The 21,659-nt window shown below is 42.7% G+C and overlaps 1 protein-coding gene across 9 annotated transcripts in view; it reads left to right on the top strand.

Moving 5' to 3' along the window:
- Nucleotides 1-1,947: 1,947 nt before the first annotated feature.
- The window catches only part of Ehmt1 (euchromatic histone lysine methyltransferase 1), a 143,154-nt gene continuing 123,442 nt past the window's right edge, over nt 1,948-21,659 (top strand). For 8 of the 9 annotated variants that reach the window (XM_027422793.2, XM_027422796.2, XM_027422797.2 and 5 more), the window contains exon 1: nt 1,948-2,009. In XM_027422793.2, the coding sequence (XP_027278594.1) occupies nt 1,989-2,009 (21 nt within the window). In that variant the 5' untranslated portion in view covers nt 1,948-1,988. The remainder of the gene's footprint in view (nt 2,010-21,659) is intronic. The other variant, XM_027422790.1, reaches the window with a different exon arrangement.

The raw sequence follows: 21,659 nt of genomic DNA, 5'->3' as shown, positions 1-21,659 counted from the left end.
CTTTAGTGCCAGCACTCGGGAGGCAGAGGCAACTGGATCTCTGTGAGTCCGAGACCAACCTGGTCTACAAGAGCTAGTTCCAGGACAGCCTCTAAGCCACAGAGAAACCCTGTCTTGAAAAACCAAATTAAAATAAATAAATAAATAAAACAAACCTTTAATTCCAGCACTCCAGAGGCAGAGGCAGGTGGATCTCTGTGAGTTTGAGGTTAGCCTGGTCTACAGCGTGAGTTACAGGACAGCCAGGGTTATTACTCTTTCTCAAGAAACTCTCAAGAAACCAACCAAATAAATAAGACAAACAAAAACCCCAAATAATACACATTTAAATCAGCCTCTAGTGGTGAGGCCTGTCATCTCAGGAACAAGGGAGGCTGAGTTAGAAGGAGAGCAGGTTCAAAGATTGATTAGACTCAGGGCTAGCCTGGGCAACCTAGATCCTGTCTCACAGGAAAGAAAAGAAAAAGAAAAGCTTTGGGATTGTAGTTCAGTGATCAAATGCTTGCCTAGCAGGTGAAGTCTTGGAATTAAATAAGTCTTGGACTTATACCATTTGTCTTTCTTTTAGGAATCAAGTTCTTTGCATGTAGCACAGGGTTCTAGTGCTGGGATTAGAGGTGTGTGCCTCCATGTTTGGCTGTGCTGGTGACTTTACTACTGTGTTCCATCTTAGGAACACACACTATAATTTTACCCTTAATTAATCTTTGAAGTTTGAAATATTTCAGCCAACTTTTACTCGTGTATCCATTTTTGCCTCTGCTGCAGTTTATCTTCCTTAGATGGCTTAAATTCTCTAGCACTTTCACCTTAATCCCCTTTTTCCAAGTCTGCTTGAGATGTGGTAGCACATTCAAATGTAGAAACAACCTTTCCACTATATAGAAATTCTCTATTCTCTCCACATATAATATTAATAATATATGTACATATTTATTTACTCTCTAGTCCAGACCCATCTCTGAATCTGTATAGCCATCTCTCATTTGCAATAAAATGGCTTGGTGTCTCCTCTTTATTTTAGGTTCCCCCTTTCAGAAGTTTTCATATAGCCTCAGCACTTTTTCTGGCATAATATATGTTCCTCACTGGAATACATATTTCATATAGATACGTACAGATACACATGAATTTACATATTCTTTTGAGACAGGGTGTTTCTGTGTCATGAAGCTCGCTTTGTAGACTAGGCTGACCTCGAACTTAACAGAAATCCGCCTGCTTCTGCCTCCAGAGAGCTGAGATTAAAGGCGTGTACCACCACGCCCATGTCTCTTTATCTGCAAATCTAACTCCTTTTCCATATTAGCGCCTATGCCCTGTGGCTTTAACTTTTGTTAAACAGAACTAGCACAGTTTCTTTCACAGTTTCATGGAAGGTGAGTTCTTATCGTTGTTGTTATTTTGGCTACCTTAGCGTTAAGACTCTTACGGAAATCTCCTGCCTTTTCACTTAAAGGAAGCGCTTTATGCTTCTGTAGCATTTTGGAAAGGTGACATCTATTAAATAGAATAAGGGCTGTCGGGACCTAAGTTAAAAGTCAGTGTGGAAACCCAGCTGGCTAGTGACAGTCAACAAGCCAGTCACGTGTTGACGCGCGCGGGACAAAATCGACAACCTTGCAGAACCAAGCTGTCTCAAGAATGACGCCTAACCGGAAACCTAGGACTAGCTTATTTCTAGAACTTTCTAAGTAATACTTTTGGACCGCAGGTAAATGGAAGGGAGCGAAACCTAGGAAACGGGAAACGGAAACCTCGGTGAAGAAGTCTCAGCGCCAGGAGCCCAGGTTGAATTTCAGCGCGCAGGCGCCACCTGGCCTCTCCTCCAGACGCAGGCGCCGCACGGCCGGGTCTGGGTGCGCAGCCGCGGGTGCTCACGCAGGCGCACGACTGGCCGGCCAGCCCCGCCCCGGTCCTAGGCCGCGAGGCGCGGGCGGGGGCGATGGCGCGCGGGAGGGGCGGGGCCACGCTGCGGGGCCCGGGCCATGGCCGCCGCGGATGCTGAGGTGAGGCGCGGGGCCGGCGTTCGGCGCCGGGGCGCGGGCCGCGATCATGATGGCAACAGCGGAGGCGAGAGGGCAGGAACCCGGGCGTGCTGCGATCTGGGTGGGGCCGCGCGCCTCCGCCGTCTCGGGCTAGGCAGCGCCGAGGCCCCAGCGTCCGGCCCGCGCTCCGCCGGCGCGCTTTGTGCGCGGCGGGCCCGAGCAGCGGCGGCGGCGGCGGCGGCGGCGGCTGCGGCGGCAGCAGCGCGGGGGCGATAGGAGGCCGTGGCCCCGCATCCCGCAGCCGCGAGCTTGACTGCGGGCGGGTCGGAGCGGGGGTGGCGGAGACAAAAGGCAAAGTCGAGCGGGCCAACTTGTGCGTGGGGAGCTGAGGCCGGCCTGCGCCTGCTGCCCCGCGCCGTGACCTTTCACTCGCCGCCGAGAGCGTGGCACCATCTTTAAGGAAAAGTTGGTTAGTCCCGCTCGTCTCCCGCGCACAAAGCCGCAGCAGCAGGGTGACCACGGGCAGCACGCTCGACAGAGGAATGTCTGCGGACCCAAGTTTATTTCTTCACCGATGGCATTAAAGCGGCGGGGGACGGCGAGTTAGCGTTCTTTTGTTCGCGTGGTGGCCTTCCCTCTGCTCTTTCTGCGGGATAGTTTGCTTCCTGGTTTTTTTGTGGCGTAAACGTTATGCCCCGGCGAGAGGGACCGCTGTCTTCCCCAAGCTGAGAGGCCGGCAAGGAGTCGGGGTCCGCAGAATGCACTAGTGTTGTGTTCTCAGGGCCGAAGTACGCGGCCGGTTTGGAAGAAAGTGTAAACATAACAGTTTTCTTCCGAAATTAGCCGCGGGAACAGTTAGCTTTTGGGACTTGCAGACCTCAGAAAGTGAAGGTGTGGTGAGAAGCTGGCACATGTGTGGTGCGGTGCATAGGCTCAGCAGTACATTTTACCCCAGATAATGTATGGTCATTGAATTTCTTTTCTCTTGCCTTTTTGAGTGGTATTCATATAAGTGAACGGCGAGTTTTCAGTTCTAATGCAAGGAGGATTTGTTGAGTACTTAACAACGTTCAAGAACTGACAGGCACCAGGAACACAAGTGTGTAAGAGATGACCCTAAGTCATTTCCAGGCTTGTAAGGAAGGAATGATTCTCATCTTTTATTGAGCACTTGATGTGTCCCAGGCATTGTTTAAGCCCATCAGAGAAGTTACCTCATTCATTTTTTTTAATGACCTGTGCAGCGGGTACTGTTATTTCCTATTAGCAGATGAGGAAAATAAGACCTTGCAGGGGTAAGTAACTTTGCCTGGTCAATTGTAGGCCTGGCCATTTTTCTTCCTTTTTACACAATAATTTATGTGTATATGACTGTTCTTTTTGCATGCGTGCCTGCATGACAGAGGAGGGCATCAGAAACCATTACAGATGCTTGTGTGCCAGTATGCTGGGAATTGAACTCAGGACCTCTGAAGAGCCGCCGGTTCTCCTAACTGCTGAACCGTCTTTCCAGCCCCATTTTTCAATATCAGGCACATAATTGGTGTTACTAATTGATGGAGGAAACTGAGTGGTAGTGCATACTTGTTATCTTAGCACTTGGGAGACTGAGGCATGAGGATTGCATGTTCAAAGCTAGCCTGAGCTATAAACCTCCCATCCCCCAAGGTGGAAGTGTCAGTGGCCTCCAGTTATCTCTGATTTCACAGGCAGCTTACATAGAGTGTGTGTTTGTTGAGCCTGTACCTCGTCCCAGCCCCACTGTAGGACTCCTGTGCATTATGTGGCATATAAAAATGACAGTGATTTCATTTTACCAAGTAGGTTCTCTGGTATCCTTTTTGCAGACGAAGCCACAGGCACTTAGCCCCAGGATTACAGAGGGTGTGCTTTAGTTGAAGATAACAGATCTGTGACTACAGAGCCCATGTTCGATAGCTATGTGTTACACCTGTCTTTGGATTTATGATTTTAAGTGTTTATCATGGAGGCACATGGTAGGGTGAGGGACACTTGTCTTTTATCCTGTTGGTCCTGTGGAATAGGGTAGGTTTGGGCTCATCCTCACTGAATTTTTAAATATTTACTGGTTAGGGTTCATTAATTGTGGGATGATTAACCCATCAGCACTGACACTTGGAACTTAGATCTAACTGTGTGTTTGTGTACTACTGAGGTCTTGGAGAGGTTTATTAATATATCCCCTATTCTCCATTTTTAATATTAATGTGGGCTCCTGCACTTTTTGGGTTTAAAATGTATGTCCTGATAACAGAATCAGAGTGTGATACATAGGGTTTTGTCTTAGCAAAAACATTATCTTGCAGCAGGAGCAAATTCCCAAACAAAATCTGTACTTAGCAGAGTGGCTAATATGTATCTTATTATTAAGATTAAAAAATTATTTAATTTTATGTGTATGGAGTTTTTACTTTCATTTATGTTCACATGTCTGGTACCTGTGGAGGCAGTGCAGCCCCTGAAACTGGAGTTAGGGTGGTTGTGAACCCATCAAGTAGATGCTGGGAGTTGAACCCTGGTCTTCTGGAACAGCAACAAGTGCTCTGACTGTGGGGTCATCTCTCCAGTCCCAGTGTTACCTTTTTTTTTTTTTTTTTTTTTTTGAGACTGAGCCTTGATGTGACTAGCTTGGAACTCATGACAGTGTATTGGTATATTATTTACCATGCCTACCTGTATCTCTATCTCCTTTTTTTTTTTTTGGAGACAGGGTCTCTTCATGTATATGAGGCGGACCTCTGACTTGCTATGCTCCTAATATTGACCTTGAACTTCTGATCCTCCTTGGGTCACAGGTGTATATTACCATATCTAGCTTTGTTGTTCCTTCAGTCTTAAGTTTTAATTTAAGACATGCATACCTGTGATTTTAGCACATGGAGGCTGAAGATCATAAATTAGGTTAGCCTGGGATACTTTGTTAGACTTTGTCTCAAAAAAAAAAAAAAAAAAACCCAAAAAACAAAACAGCCAGGTGTGGTGGGGTGTGCCTTTAGTCCTAGCACTGGGGAGGGTAGGCAAATTTCTGAGTTCAAGGCCTTCCTGGTCTATAGAGGGAGTTCCAGAACTGTGAGTTCTACAGAAAAAAATCCCAAACACTAACACCCCCCAAAACAATTTTTTTTGTTGTTGTTTTTTAGAGTAGTATATGCATGTATAATTTTAAAAGTCAGGGCTAAGAGACATTATTGGAAACTTTGGTTTTCTACAAAGGCAGTAGCAATTTTTAGTTCTTTAGTGTTTACTTCATGTTTCTGAATGCTGTTGTTATGTCTTTACTCAACCAGCTATAGGGGATTATCTGTGTATTGCCAGTAACAGAAGATGAGGAATTTAATTCTTTCAGTCTGTGGTCACCTGCTAGTTAGAATGGACATTATCTTGAACTGGTGTGCAGCATTGTCTTTGGAGTTTAGCCTACCTTCCTTGCTCTTGAGAGTGCTCTGCTTTATTCTGGTAGCTGCTTAAGTAAATGATGATGGGGCTGAGGATGTCGATGAATTGATAGGGTGCTGGGCTAGATTAAACTGGGTGTGGTAGTGAATTCCTGTAATGTCAGTGGTAGGTAGGTAGAGGCAGGAAGAGTAGAAGCTTTAGGTCATCCTCAGTAATGTAGCAAGTTCACGACAAGTGTGGGTTCCAGGGGATGCTGTCTCAAGAAAAAAAGGGTCAATGGCTATGAACCTTGTAGAACTTTACTACTGTCACTCTTGAAGAATATGTTTGGGTAAGCATGAATTCCTGCTTGGAAGTCGGTTATGAAGGATTTGGTGTGTGTGTGGGGCATGGTATGGTGCCAGGGATTATTTGTTTTTATTTATTTTTTTCCTCTGAGACATGGTTTCTTTGAGTAACAGCCCTGGCTGTGCTGGAACTCTCTTTGTAGATCAGGATGTCCTTGAACTCAGAGATCCACCTGCCTCTGCCTCCCAAGTGCTGGGATTAAAGGTGTGCACTACCATTGCTTGGTAAAGAATTGACATTAGGTTTTTGTGGGTTTCTTTTTATTTATTTATTTTTTTTGATTTTTCCAGACAGGATTTCTTTGTGTAGCCTTGGCTATTCTGGAACTTGCTGTGTAGAGCAGGCTGGCCTTGAACTCAGCGATTTGCCTACCTCTGCCTCCTAAGCACCAGTATCAAAGGTGTGGGCCACCACCACCCAGGTACCTAGGACTTAAATGTATGTTCAGGATTAGTGAGGACTTGAGACCTCTATGGTTCACAAACCTTTTGTCTTAACAAAATGTCACGAATGCTAAAGCAAGAACTCTACCACTGAGCTGTTGGTACCAAAGGTGCTTGTCATCATTCTTGGCTCCAGTGTTTTTTTTTACTAAAAACAGTTTTTTGTTTTGTTCAAGACAGGGTTTCTCTGTAACAGGCCTGGCTATCCTAGTTTGTAGACTAGGCTAGCCTTGAATTCACAGAGATCTGCCTGCCTCTGTCTTCTGAGGGCTGGGATTAAAGGCGTATGCCACCACCGCCTGGCCTGTTTTTTTTTTTTTTTTTTTTTTTTTTTTAGAGTAACCTTACTTGCCGGTAGTAGTGCATGCCTTTAATCCAGCAGTTGGCAGAGGCAAACGGGTCTCTGTAAGTTCGAGGCCAGCCTGGTCTTCAGATCGAGTGCCAGGATAGGCTCCAAAGCTACACAGAGAAACCCTGTCTTGAAAAACCAAAAAAAAAAAAAAAAAAAAAAAAAGGTAACCTTACTCTATGTAGACCTAGTTGTCCTTGAACTCACAGAAATCCACCTGGCTCTTGCTTCCTGAGTGTTGGGATTCAAGGATGAGCTACCACACCTGGTTTGTTCTGTTAAAAGATTTACAGAGAGGGGGAGAAAGAGGGGGAGAGAGGGGAGGGGAGGGAGGGAGAGGTGTGTTTGTGAACTCAATATCTGGTCTTTGCATTCAAATGCAAGTCTCTGGAAGGTCTGAAGAGGGCATCAGATCTGGAGCTGGAGCTACAGGCAGTTAGTTGATTGTGAGCTGCCTAGTGTGGGTGCTGGGACCCAAACTCAGGTCCTTTGCAGGAGCAGCAAGTGCTCTTAACCTTTGAGCTATCTCCCCAGCACCTGTTTTTTTCTCATGTGTTAATATCTCTTTCTTTCCTTCTTTGTTTTTTGTTGTTTTGTTTGTTTCATCGTTATTTATTTATTTATTGTTTTTGAAGACAGGGTTTCCTTTGCGTAGGCTTGGTTGTCTTGAAACTTGTTCTCTAGACCAGATCTGCCTGCGAGTTACTGGGATTAAAGGCGTGCGCCACCAATGCCTTTAATATTTCTTTTTGCTTTAACACAGTTGTGTTTCTCCCTTACATATGTAACAGTATGTAAGAGCACAAATGCAGGGCTTTAAACTGATTATAATTTATGTTTTATCTTTCCTAATAATGCTATTATGAATGTCCTTAATTTTTTTTATTTTACATTTATTTATGTGTGGATGCATGTGTGAGTGTGTGAGAGATCAGAGAACAATTTGCTAAACATGGTTCTTCTACCTTGTGGGTTCTGGCTATCAAACTCGTTTATCAGTCTTGGTGGTAAAGTGCTTTTACCTGCTGAACTACCTCACTAGCCCTGTAGTGAACATTCTTGTACCTTCTTTTTTTTTTAAGATTTTATTTATTTATTTATTTATTTATTTATTTATTATGTATACAACATTCTGCTTCCATGTGTATCTGCACACCAGAAGAGGGTACCAGATCTCATAACTGATGGTTGTGAGCCACCATGTGGTTGCTGGGAATTGAACTCAGGACCTCTGGAAGAACAGCCAGTGATCTTAACCTCTGAGCCATCTCTCCAGCCCCCTTCTTATACCTTCTTATATGTACAATTGTGTGTTTTTTTTTTTTTTTTCCAGAGTTGATAAAGTTGAATGTATTTTAAGTCAAGCCAATTTCAGCTGCTTGGGAGGATGATGGAGGAGGATTGTAAAGTTGATCTTTTTTTTTTTTTTTTTTTTTTTTAGAGAAGGTTTCTCTGTGTAGCCTTAGCTGTCCTGGAATTCACTATGTAGACCAGGCTAGCCTCAAACTCAAGAGATCCACCTGAGCACATGTAGTCTTTTTTTGGCTTTCCTTATTTCCAGTGGAATAGTTCATTCCTACCCCTTTTTATGCTTGCCTGTCCTCAAGTGTGGTGTGTTTTTGGAAGTTTTTAAAAAGTATTTTTTAATTTTGCTATGCTGTACTTGGGTATAGGTCAAGAAGAACTTTCGGGATGCTTTGGGAATTTAACTCAGGTTGTCAGTCTTGGCAGCAAGCATCTGTACATAGTGAGCTATCCTGCAAGCTTTGTTCCTGGAGCATTCTGTAGGGTCCAACTTCTAGTCTCCGGTGACTCTAGAATGTGATTTGCTTGTTTGTATTCCACTTTGACTATCACTGTTCTCTGTACCTTTCTCTGTCTGTCTGCATCAGTCAGTTTGCTTATTACTAATCATCCCCTTATTTAAATTTCTCCTTTTCTGTGTCATGTAGTGAGTTAGCTTTACTTTAACTCCCTATTCAAGTTTTTGTCAGGTTTTTACATGTCTCCTAGATAGACATGTCAGGTTTTATTTTTTTCCTGTTTTTTTTTTTGTTTGTTTTTGATAAGAGGAGGTGGAAGGTCAGAAGCATTTATTTTAAATGTGAATTTTTTTCTTTTTCTTTTTGAGACATATCTTCCCATGTAGCCCTGACTTTCCTGGAACTTGTATAGAACAAGGCAAGCTGCTTCTGCCCCCAAGTGCTTGGATTAAAGTCACTGTGTGACTGGTTATAACTATAAATCTTGTTAGTGGATTCTCATCTGAATAGTTACTGTGTACAGGGCTGCTTCTCTGGGTGGAGGAGAGATGGAGAGGAGAGAGAGAGACAGAGAGACCGAGATTGATTGTATACTTTGTGATTGGAGTGCATATTGGCTTAACAGACCAGCAGAAATAATGCTTCATTCAGCCCTGACATCATAGGACATCTTTAGGTAGTTTAGTTGAGCTAGAGTGGAGGCTAGCACACTAGTTTCCTGCTTCTGCCTCTGTCACAATAATTTGTTTGGCCATATTTTATGGAGTTTGTCTTTGCTTTAAAATAATTTAGCTTGTAAGTCATATTGAGGATTTTTTTTTTGTTGTTGTTGTTAGTGCTGATGTTGAGACAGTTTTATTGTATAGCCCTGCCTAGCATAGACCTTGCTATTCAGAACAATTTATCCTTAAATATGTAGTAATCCTTCTGCCTCTACCTCCTGAGTGCTGGGGTTACAGGCATGTACACTACACCCGACTTTTGGTTTTTTTGAGACAGTGTTTCTCTGTGACTTTGGAGGCTGTCCTGGAACTAGCTCTAGTAGACCAGGCAGGTCTCGAACTCTCACAAGTGCTGGGATTAAAGGCGTGTGCCACCACCGCCCGGCTACACCTGACTTTTTGTTGTATTGCATTACATTTTTGTGAGACAGGGTATTGTTAAATTCCTTTCCACGAGTGAAGGGGACGATGCTGGTATTCAGGCAGGGAAGCAAACTATGAAGAGGTAAGAATAAAAACTCAGGTCAGATTGACTTCGTCAACCTGGATCAGACTTTGGGAGTCTTCCAGATGCTTCCTTGTCAGCATATTTAAAATACAGTACAGTTTGGGAAAAAGTTTCCAGGCAACAATCATTCCAATTCTAGGTACACAATAAAGCTTAATGTGTCACTACTTAGAAACTCCATTACAAAGTGCATGTGAGTGGGTGGGTTCTATAGCTAAAGGGACTAGAATCTAGTGGTCTCTAACCTAAATAGCGTAAAAGTCAACAGCCATAAAGTACAGGTGACATCTCCCTTAAGGATGGATCCTATTGACCAAGAAACAAAGCTAAAGGTCTATGGAGGGAGAGACTGGGATAAGCATTCTGAGGTTGTTTCCGGTGAGGTCTGCTATAGAAGCGTGGATCGATCAAGATTCACTGGACTAAGCTCAATATAGGTTAATATAATTTTATTCTGGGAGAAGGCACTTACACAGGAAACAGATGACCACCGCAAGTTCCTGCTCCAAGGATCTACACAGGTTACTCTGTGACCCGAATGGAAGAGAGCCACCTGTGCCCCAACCCCATACCTAAAACCACTCTCCCTCATGACTGCACTTGTGACCACGAGGTTTGGGTGTGAGTGGGGTGGATATCTCACTACAATTCCTCTTGTCTAAAGAAAAAGATTTAGGCTTGATACAAAACTATATACAAAGATAGGAAATACCAGGTGTCTCTAGGAGAAGGAAATGTAAAAACATACACACTTAAGACTATAGCCAGTGAAGCAACATAGAGCAAATGGCAAGAGCTATAGTCTGCCTCTATAACAAAGGGTAAGTGAGGTCTGCCTCCAAGGTGTTAACAATATCCACTCAGCCTTCTGGGTGGAAAATAGGTAGTTTCTCCTTTGAGAAGAGTGCCCTGTGTGTTTAGCATTCCTGGTTCCCTAGTGCTCTGGGCACAAGGACCTTTGTGCCCCCAACACATGAGGAGACATCTTAGCAGTCAACTGAAACATGTTTCTGCCATTGTTCACTCTGGGGAACCTTTGAGTTTATTGGTAAGGGATGACTTAAGGGGTGTGGGTGTTCTTTACACTAACAGGCTATAACAGGAGAGCCTTTACCCAGCAGTGAAGAAGGCTTTTGAATGGTTGTTTAGATGGAGACCTGCTTTGCTCTCCTCCCACATGTATATATACTCAATTCCCCTGGCCAGATTCAATTAAGGCAGAGTGTGTGAGAATATGGTATGCCTCTCTACCTCCTTTTCGGGGATGTAAGCCATCCACAGATATACTTGTGATGATTTTTTTTGTAAGGAGACACAGCTGAATGCCCCAAGATGGTGATTGCTTGGCTCAAAGGACAGTCACTCATAACACAGGATCAGTCTCACGTAACCCAGGCTGATCTGGAGCTACAGTGATAACCCCTGGAAATGTGAATTTGATGATATTAACCAGCAGCAACCTGGGATCAATAGCAGGGTGGATTTTCTGAGTTTGAGGCCAGCCTGGTCTATAGATCAAGTTTCAGGACAGGCTTTTCCAAAGCTACAGAGAAACCCTGTCTCGGACCACCCCCCCTCCAAATTTATGTGTCTGAATATTTTGTCTGCATGTATGTATGTATATCACCCTTGTGGCAGGTGCTTACAAAAGTTAGGAGAGGGTGTTGGGTTCCCTGGGGCTGGAGTTGGTTGTGAGCTGCCTTGTAGGTGCTGGGAATCATATCTGGGTCGTTGACAAGAATAGTACGTTCTCTTAATCACTGAGCTGACTCTCCAGTCCTTCCTACTCTTATTTAGTATTTTTTTTTTTTTAATGAAGCTAGCAGTCCTGAATCCTCAGGCCAATACACTTTTTAAATTTCTTCTTTTTTTTTTAAAGATTTTATTTATTTATTATGTATACAGTCTTCTGCCTGCATGCCAGCAGAGGGTACCAGATCTCGTGGTGGTTGTGAGCCACCATGTGGTTGCCGGGAATTGAACTCAGGACCTCTGGAGGAGCAGTCAGTGCTCTTAACCGCCCCTTTAGTATTTTTGGTGCTGGAAATACATACCACCATGCCTGATGTTATTCTTTCTTTCTTTCTCCTCCTCCTCCTCCTCCTCTTCCTCCTCCTCCTCCTCCTCCTCCTCCTCCTCCTCCTCCTTTTCTCCTTCTTCTTTTTTTCTTCAAGACAATGTTTTTCTGTCCTGGAACTTAATCTGTAGGCCAGTAGGCAGGCTGGCCTCATTTAGAGATCTGCCTGCCTCTGTTTCCTGAGTCCTGGGATTAAATGTGCCACTAACTTCTGTCTTTAGCCTGTCATTTTTATGAAGATGTTAGCTAGGTCATGGCAAGATGGGTCAGAATAGAGAGTTGTACAAACCTTCTCAGACCAAGAGACCAGAGTGTACACCTAGACCTCAAGTCAGATGTGGGGTGTATACTGTGATTGGGAAATGAAGTGGAGAGCTAGGGATGTAGCTGAGTATAGAACACTTGCCTAACATAACATTAAAAAAAAAAAAAAAGTGAGGTGCTAATGCACACAAACTGAGCACACAGGGTGGTTGGAGTCTGCTAGGTAGTAGGGTGCATCTAAGCTGGGGTTCTGAATCTTATGGCTCATATATGCCACCATGGGGAACAGAGGTGGGTGTTAGAGACTGAGTAGAGGGGATGCATACAGCAGAAGGGATGTAGTGACTGTTTCCAAGCACTGGATTGGTACAAGCTGGAAAAAAAAAATCCTAATGACACATCTATAATTCTAGTGCTTTGGTAGCAGAAGTATCACAAGTGTGAGTCTAGGGATACTCATTGAAACTTTTGGGCCCAATACAACTATTGGGTGAAATCTTGTCTCAAAACAAACAAGGGCTGGAGAGATGGTTCAGTAATTAAAAAGTTTAAAAGTTTTAAAGTATACCGGATTTGATTCCTAACACCTTTATGGAGCTGTTCATAACTGTAACTTTAGTTCCAGGGGAACCTAACACCCTCTCTGGTCTCCAAGTCCCATGTGAGCATGCATACGTGCAGGCACATAAATATAAAACAAATCTTATAAAAACAACAAAAATAAACCAAAACTCTAATTGATAGCAAAGACTTTCCTCATTCTTCAGACTACCATATACTATCCCCTGTGTGCTCAGGAATCTTACAGAGCATTTTACTTGGGGAGAAGAAAATCAAATGCATGGCATGTATTTATGTTTACTAAACAGTTATCACTTGCATCAAAATACTAATAGTATCCTTTAAAATTTGCTTTAAAAGTATTTTACTCTTTGTCATCTCCATCCTTCCTTGCTTTTGCAGTTTTGGGAATTGGACCCAGGACTCTGGGCATGCTAGGCAAGTGCTGTACCATTGAAACTACTCCTAGTACATTTTCACTTTAAGACAGTGTCTCACTGCTTTGTCCAGGTTGTCCTTGAACTCATTCTGTAGCCCAGTCAGACCTACTTTAGGCCCTCCTTTCTTAGCTTCTTGAGTAGCTGGGATTACAGGCTTCTGTTGCCAGGCCCCTCTGAAAAATGCTTTAATACTTTATGATCTGTGAACCTAATGAAATATTCAGTTTCCATCGTGAAAATCAGGGGTTTGTGAATATGGTGGAGTGTGGAAGGGGAAACCATGCAAAACATGCATATAAGGGGCTGGAGAGATGGCTCAGCGGTTAAGAGCACTGACTGTTCTTCCAGAGGTCCTGAGTTCAATTCTTGGCAACCACATGGTGGCTCACAACCACCTTGAATGAGATCTGGTGCCCTCTGCTGGCATGCAGGCAGAAGACTGTATATATAATAAATAAATAAATAAAATCTTTAAAAAACAAAACAAAACAAAAAAAACCCCATGCATATAAGGAGGAAAACTGGAGGGAAATGGAAAACATTTAGGGTGATGATACTTATTTTGGAACTTATATTTGGAACTTTCCACTTATTCCTTTTTTGTTGTTGTTTTTCTTTTTGAGACAAAGTCTGCCATTGAACTCACTATGTAGGTTAAGTTACCCTTGAATTCTTGGTTCTCCTGACTCCACCTCCCAAGTGCTGCTTGCTCCATCACACCAGACTTTGCTTTTGATATTTTAATTAGTTAATAAATATTAGGTATCGGCAGCTTATTATAAAAGGGAGCATGCAAGTTATTCATATGATGAAGTAGTTCAGAACCTAAGTGGAATGGGCAGCTTCATGTGACTTCATTTCAACAGTGATTTCAGTCCATGTACTTTCCAGGAATGTCAGCATCTCTAAATAAATAATCCACACTCAGGGAGTCAGAGACATGTGGATCTCTGTGAGTTCCAGGACAGCCTCCAGAGCAATACAGAGAAACCCTGTCTCCAAAAACCAACCAACCCATCCTAGGTAGTTATGTTGGCCCAACCCTTAATCCCAGCACTTGGGAGGCAAAGGCCGGCAGAGTTGAGTTTCAGGCCAGTCTGGTCTACAGACTGAGTTTGAGGACAGCCAGGGATACAAAGAGAAACACCCCCCCCCAAAAAAAAAAAAAAAAAAAAAAAAGAAAAAGAAAAAAGAATACTCCTTGTCACCTAGAAGTACTTTGGTGCTTGACAGCTATTATGTTTCTTATGATACTTTGCATTGAGATTTTTCTGGAAGCATAATGTCGTCTTTGGTTACAGTTTCAGTTGTACTCCTCTTAAGCAATACTATGTCAAACAGCAAAAGAAATTGATGAGCTTTCACTATGGACTTAATTTAATTATCTCTGGTAGGAGATAGCATGGCAGGCATATAGGTGAAAATGTTTAGGTTGGTGTCCAGCCTAGCTGGGTGTTTGTAAGAAAATGGAGACTATATGTGACTATTGGTAGCATTTAGAGTAGGACTTCATGACCATGATAGTACTCAGTTTGGGCTGTGGGGTTGATCCTCAACATTATAGTATGTCTAGTTGCTTCCCTGGCTTCTACTCACTCAGACCTGTCATGATAGTGAACTGAGTTCAGTGTAGCAGGAATCCAACCATTTCTTTTGCTTTCTCCAGGTCCACATCCTCTGTTTCTGGGATCATTGCAGTTGACCTTAACTGACTAATCTCTCTGGCCTCTCCGATTTCTTCTTTATTAGGAATTCAGTGTGGTCTTTAAAAAGGCAAACCAGCCAGAATTTAGGAGGCTAAGGCTGAGTTATGTCACCAGCTTGTCTTTTATTATGGCATCTCACAACTGTGTATAATGCCAGGATCCAACACCCTCACACAGATACACATGCAGGCAAAACACCAATGCACACAGAGAGAAAGAGCGCAAGCGCACTCGCATGGAGTAAGTTTCTTGGCTTCAGGTAACATCTGAAAAGTCTTGAACTTCACATCGGTACTGAGAATGGAGTCTTTTGGAAAAGCAGCCAGTGCTCTTAATTGCTGAGTCATATTTCCAGTCACTTATTTACTGAGTGTGTGTGTTTGCATGCTTGCACGCTTCTTTGTGTGCCTATGCCTATGTTTGCATGTGGGTATGTGCTCTCAGAGGCCAGAGGTTTTGGATTCCTTTGAACTGAACGTCAGTCATTTGCAAGAACAGTATGTATTCTTATTTGTTGAGACAAATCTTATATCCTAGTTTTTGTTTACTTAATGATAGTCATTGTACCTGAAGTGAGGTAGAATCTCTATATAGGTTTTGTTTTGTTATCTTGACATAAGTTTTGCTCTTTGGCTCAGATTAGATTGGAACTCACTATATAGGCCATCGTGGCTATGAATTTGCAGCTCTCCTGCCTTTGCTTCCCAGATGTGGAGATTACAGGTTTGTGCCACCATGTCAACTCTCAATATAGGTTTTTTTTTTTTTTTTTCTGTTTTTACTTTATTTTATGTGTATGGGTGTTGTCTTAGTGTTCTTATTGCTGTGAAGAGACACATGACCACAGCAACTCTTATAAATAAAAGTATTTAATTGGGGTGGCTTGCTTACAATTTCAGATGCATTATGACTGGGAGCATGGTGTGCCAGCAAACTTGGTGCTGGAGAAATAGCTTTGAGTCCTACATCTTGCAGGCAACAGGAAGTCGACTGAAACACTGGGCAGTATCCTGATCATAGAAATCCTTGAAGCCCACAGTGACACACTTCCTCAAGAGGCCATACCCACTCGAACAAAGCCACACCTCCTAATAGTGCCAATCCCTATGAGTTTATGGGGCCCAGTTACATTCAAACTACCACAGGTGTTTTGCCTACTTGTGTGTATGTGAATCACTTGTGTGCTTGGTGCTCACGAGGTCAGAAGGCAACATCAGGTCACTTGGAAGTGGAATTATAGACAGTTGTGAGTTAGGAACTGAGGTGTTACAGCACAGACTGCTGCTTAGTTTTCTGCCCCAGAGAGAGCTAGGTGTAGGAAGGCTTAGCTTGATCTTTCAGACTGTGAGATTTAGTCTTTTAGGCTGGCCCCTTTTTTGATCAAAGGCCTGTGTTCTTTTTTTTTTCAAGACAAAGTTTCTCGTTGGCTTTGGACGCTGTCCTGGAACTCGCTCTAGGCTGGCCTTGAGCTCACAGAGATCCTCCTGCCTCTGCCTCCTGAGTGATGGGATTAAAGGTGTGTGCCACCAACGCCCAGCATGTTCTAACACTTGTTCTGTGGTAGTTTGTCTAGCACACACAAGGTTTTAGGTGTAATCTCAGCACTACACAAAAAACAAAATAGATATATCTAACAAATATTACATGGTTCTCTCAGGGGCGGGGAAAGGCATAACAGTAGAAAAAGAGGCTATTAAGGGACAGGAAGGAAGGATAGGGTAATGAGGGGGTGGTAATTACCAAAGGACCTTACGTTTATCATGAAAATGTCATATTAACCCATGGTTTTATGCAGTTAACAGATATTATAGATATCTAAAGATACTTCAAGGTCACAGGGATTGTGCATTTTGCGCTTCAGTAGATACTATAGCTGTCCTGGTACTATATGTAGATCAGGCAACCTATACATTTACAGAGATCAGGGCTGAAGAGATAACTCAGTGGTTAAGAGCACTGACTGCTCTTCCAGAGGACCCAAGTTCATTTCCCAGCACCCATATTGAGGCTCACAACTGTCTGTGACTCCAGTTCCAGGTGACCTGACACCCTCACACAGACATACATGCAGGCAAAGTACTAATGCACATGAAATAAATTATTTTAAAAAATTCACAGAGATCCTCCTGGCTCTGCCTCTCAAGTGCTGGGATTAAAGACTTTTACCAGTGCCAAGCAGACATGTCTATTTTTACATTATTTTGTACCTTCATAAGTAAAAATATCTTAGTATGTAAAAAAGTAGTGTCTTTTTTAGTTCATTTATTATTTTTTTATTAGATTTACTTATTTTACATGTAGAAGTATTTTGCTTGTATGTATGGAATGCCTGTTACCTGAAGAGTTCAGAAGAGAGTGTCAGATAATCTGGGACTAGAGATATAGATAGTTGTGAACTGCCCTGTGTGTGCTGAGGATTAAAACCTAGATCCTCTGCAAGAGCAGGTGCTCTTTTGAACCATCTGTCTGACCCCTGCTTATTAATTTTTGTTGGCCACATGAATTTATTTTCCTTTAGTTTACTTTTTTCATCCTTTGTCTATTTTACTAGAGGTAGCTACAATAAGATAGTGGATAGGATGTTCTCTGTTTTCTGTGTTGGTAGCAGGTAGTTGAGTATATGATCTTGTTAATTTAAAGTGAATCAGTCACATGGTTTTTATAGTTGAACATGTGCTCTTGTATTAAGGATGAGTCACTCAAGGTGGGTTTTTTTTTTAAAGATTTTATTTATTTATTATGTATATAACAGTCTGTTTCCATGTATATCTGCACACCAGAAGAGGGCACCAGATCTCATAATGGATGGTTGTGAGCCACCATGTGGTTGCTGGGAATTGAACTCAGGACTCCTGGAAGTGCTCTTAACCTCTGAGCCATCTCTCCAGCCCCGGGATAGTCTTTATAACTGCATGTGTATAGGTTGTAAGATTGTATTTACATAGAAGGGTTGGTGACATTTATTTTCATATAACCCTTAAAAATATGAAATGAAGTATTTCAGGCTTTATAAAGCTTAAAAATATTTTTTTACTTTAGGCCAGCCTGGTCTACAGAGTTCTACGACAGGCTCCAAAGCAATACGGAGAAACTCTGTCTTGAATAAACCAAAAATAAATAAATAAAAATTTCTTACTTTAAAACAAAGGAGCCTATAATATTATTAAGCTTCCGTCTGTGTTGTGGTGAAGTCTGGGCTTCGGCTGGTGAGGTAAGGGGGAGAGTATAGGGAGGCTGTATTGCCCCCTGGAGCAGCTTTGTCTGGTGGAGGGGAACCAACTGTTTTGACCTGGATGTTGCTCTGTCTGCTGTTGTCTTGGCTTCTTTGACTTCGAGCCCTCTCTGGGACTCTCTGAGTTCCAGTGTCAGAGTGGGGTTACTTTTTGTTTCATAGAGACTTATCTTCAGTCTCCTGGTCTGTTTTTATTTTTATTGTTATTTTTTAAACAGTATTATCTGGAGTGACCCTGAGATGGGATTGTTTTGTGGGCTGAGCTTATCATTAGTGGATTCTGTGGTGAGATCCTTCTCCATTTTCATGGTGAAAATAATACATATAGACATTCCGAGTCAAATTCTTTAAATCCTGGTTAGTCTGAGGAGGCCTAAGGTTCCCTGGAGTGGCTTCTTGGGCAGCTTCCATTTCAGGAAAGAAGAGGACAGAGTTTGAGCATGCCTAGTGAGAGTGGAGCTTTGTGGGAAGGCATAGTTGAACTATTGTAGTCCTCTGCATTTAGCCGCAGTGAGCAGCTGTATTTAGAAGAGAGGTTGATAAAAGTCCCCATAGCTGGTAGAGGTTGGTAGTTGGCACAGGACACCAGCCTTTCTCCTTTGTTTGGTCTCTGGCTATGATTACAGCCAGTAAAGCAGAGATAGATATTTTCTGTAATTGTGAGGGTCACCTTTTTGTCTCTCTTGCTTTTTTCCCTACCCATATAGCTCAATTCTGATGTCTGGCCACTTGATGTGTGCATTTTCTTGAAAGTGGAGTGAGAAGTTCCCTGGCTGAGGGCTTTGAAGAACACTTGAAGCCAATTGGCTTATTTTTTCTATGACAGGATGAAGCTCATAACTTCTCTCCCCCCCTCTCTCTCTCTTCCTCTCTCCCCTCTCCCTTTCAAGGTTTCTCTATGTTGCAGCTTTGCTCTGTAGACCAGTCTGGCCTCAAATTTATGGAGATCCATCTGCCTCTGCCTCCAGAGTATTGGGATTAAAGACATGTGTCACCACTGCCTGGCTATAATTTTTTTGTTTGTTTGTTTTTTGTTTTTTGTTTTTCGAGGCAGGGTTTCTCTGTGTAGCTTTGGAGCCTATCCTGGCATTCGATCTGGAGACCAGGCTGGCCTCAAACTCACAGAGATCCGCCTGCGCCTGCCTCTGCCTCCCGAGTGCTGGGATTAAAGGCGTGCGCCACCACGCCCATCGGTGGCTATGATTTATCATCACCTGTGCTAATGATAAATTAGTAGTTGTTCTTGGTTTCAAACATCTATAGAGAATACTCAAATCCTGTTGCTATCTCTGATTCTTGTTTACTTTTCCTTCCCTGTCCCAAGGACAATCTCAGTGCTAGTGATTAAGGAAGACCCTGCCAGGTGAGCCACTATCAGGACCCTGAGCTCCAGGGACTAGAGATCTGGGCTGGGTGGGTAGATGGAGAAATCTGTCGGCTCTTCTCATAGGAACTTTAAGGACCAGCCAGATAGTCCATGTAGTTCACATTTACATTTGATTTGCTGCCCCACCTCACTGGTTGATTAGTATATTTCATTTTCCTTGGAATGACAGGACTATGTAAAAAAAAAATGCAGAAACATAAGGCAGCAGAGCACACCTGGCGTTTTAAAGTGGTTTCACAGAAAAATAAGATAATGTACAGGCAAGTTCTGGACACTTTGGAAATGCAGAGACCCAACAGGAGCTGTGTTTTCACCTATTTGTTGGTTTATTGCAAATGACAGATTAGACATATTGGTTGGTAATCTGTTTTTGAGCATGTTCTTGGAACAAAAGGGTGGGGGAGGGTAGGAGGGTTACTCTCCCAGATATGAGGAAATGCAGCTCCACATTGCAGTAATGAGGACTCGGGAACAATAGGGATGATTCCTTTGTGCCTGCCCCTGAAAATAAATGGGGTGGAGGCACTAGTAAGCCTATTCATTGCCATCATTGTCCCCAGCAGTGGTGATGACTTGGGGATGATGTGCACTCAAAAATGACTATTTTGCGTGGTTGTTCTGAGTCCAATTGGGCATGTGAATGTGCTGGTGCCAGGATTAAAAAAAAAAATCTGTTATAAATTTTAATGGTGCTTAATGTTAGTCATACAGCCAGTAAGGGTTTATACATTCTACTTTTTATTCAAGTCAAGAACATACATTTCTTGGGAAAACCATTTTCTTGTGCATGCTGAAGCTGTACCCTATGCATCTGGTTGGTTCTACTCTTCCTGTCTCCAAGGCCGCTCTTTAGGGTGGAGGTGGTTTGAAATGATACTATTGGCAGGCACAAAGTTGTAGTTTGGAGATCTTGTCTGGGTATATGGAGAAGTAGGATAGATGGACTATAGCATAGGCAGACCACCCCCTTCTCTCTCTTGCTATACAAATTATTCTTGCCTTTAGGGATAGATCACTTTTTAATAGAAAAGATTTATTTTTATGTATATAAGTGTTTTGCTTGCATGTATATCTTTAGATCACTTGCAGGTATTGGCTACCCTGGCACTAGAGTAGTGGAGGGTTGTGAGCCATCATGTGGGTGTTGGGAACCAAACCTGGGTCTTCTGGGAGAACACATGCTCTCAACCACTGAGCTATCTTTCTAGCACCATAGATTATCTTTAAAAAGGGCAATGTTGGATTTCTTAGAGAAGTTGCACTTTTTTTTTTTTATTTATGAAAAGTGAAAGTAGAAATCAGAAAGTTGTATAGACCTTTGCAGTATGCATCTTTTTCTTTTCTTCTTTGTAGAAGAAGCAGAATTGGTAGGGAGACAAATAGGTAGCTATATAAAAGGGGACCAAGGAAAGACTGGGAATGCTGTTGTAGAAAAGTAAAAATGCTGTTGACTGGGTTTTCCATGTCTAGGAGATTGACTGGATTTTGTAGACTTCTAGCAGAGAATATCCCTCCCATCCCTCCCTTTTCCCTTCCCTTGCTTACCCTCACTCCCCCTTTTCCTCCACACTTTTCTTACTTATCTACTCATCCGTTGCTTGTGTTTTAATTACTTACTACTACTAGTCCAGAAACTTGGATGTTTTAGTAATAAACACATCACAAACCCTGGAATGTTTTCATCATCCCTCAAATAAACTTCATTCCATTAGTAGTTTTTTTCTAGTTTCATTTAAATGGTATTATATATAGTCTTCTGTGAGTGGTATATTTTACTGAGTTCTGTTTTTGTTTTTGCTTTGTAGACAAGGCTGGCCTTAAACTCACAGACATCCGCCTGCCTCTGCTTTGAAGAGGTATGCCACCATGCCTGCAAGCTCTCAGCTATTATTGTTGTTGTTGTTGTTATTGTTATTATTGGTTTTTTGAGACAGGGTTTCTCAGTTGCTTTAGAGGCTGTACTGGAACTAGCTCTAGTAGACCAGGCTGGTCTCTAACTCACAGAGATCCTCCCCCCACCTGCCTCTGCCTCCCGAGTGCTGGGATTAAAGGCATGGCACCACCATCACCAAGCTGTGCTCTCAGTTTTTAAGGTTTATTTATGTTACTGTAGTGTGTATCACAATCTTCTTTTATGGCTGAGCAATAATGCAACTATGTCCGTTGCTTTGTTGATGGACCTTTTGGTTGATCACACTTTTATTGGCTATTATGAATGATAGTGCTTGCTGAATACATTCATGTTTAGTTCATAGCACCTACTTAGTGGCTCACAATATTTGTAACTCCAGTTCCAGGAGATCCAATGTTATTTTTAAAGGAAGTGACAGGTTTTTGTCTGTTCTCCCCCCCCCCTTTTTTTTTTTTTGAGATAAGGCTTCTCTGTGTAGCTTTGGTTGTCCTGGAGTTTGCTCTGTAGACCAGGCAGCCTTGAACTCACAGATGCCTGCCTGC

The sequence above is a fragment of the Cricetulus griseus genome, chromosome 6 (assembly GCF_003668045.3).
Source record: "Cricetulus griseus strain 17A/GY chromosome 6, alternate assembly CriGri-PICRH-1.0, whole genome shotgun sequence".
Taxonomy (NCBI): domain Eukaryota; kingdom Metazoa; phylum Chordata; class Mammalia; order Rodentia; family Cricetidae; genus Cricetulus; species Cricetulus griseus.
Note: the sequence above shows the minus strand (reverse complement) of the source record. Positions and strands in the feature narration are given on the sequence as shown.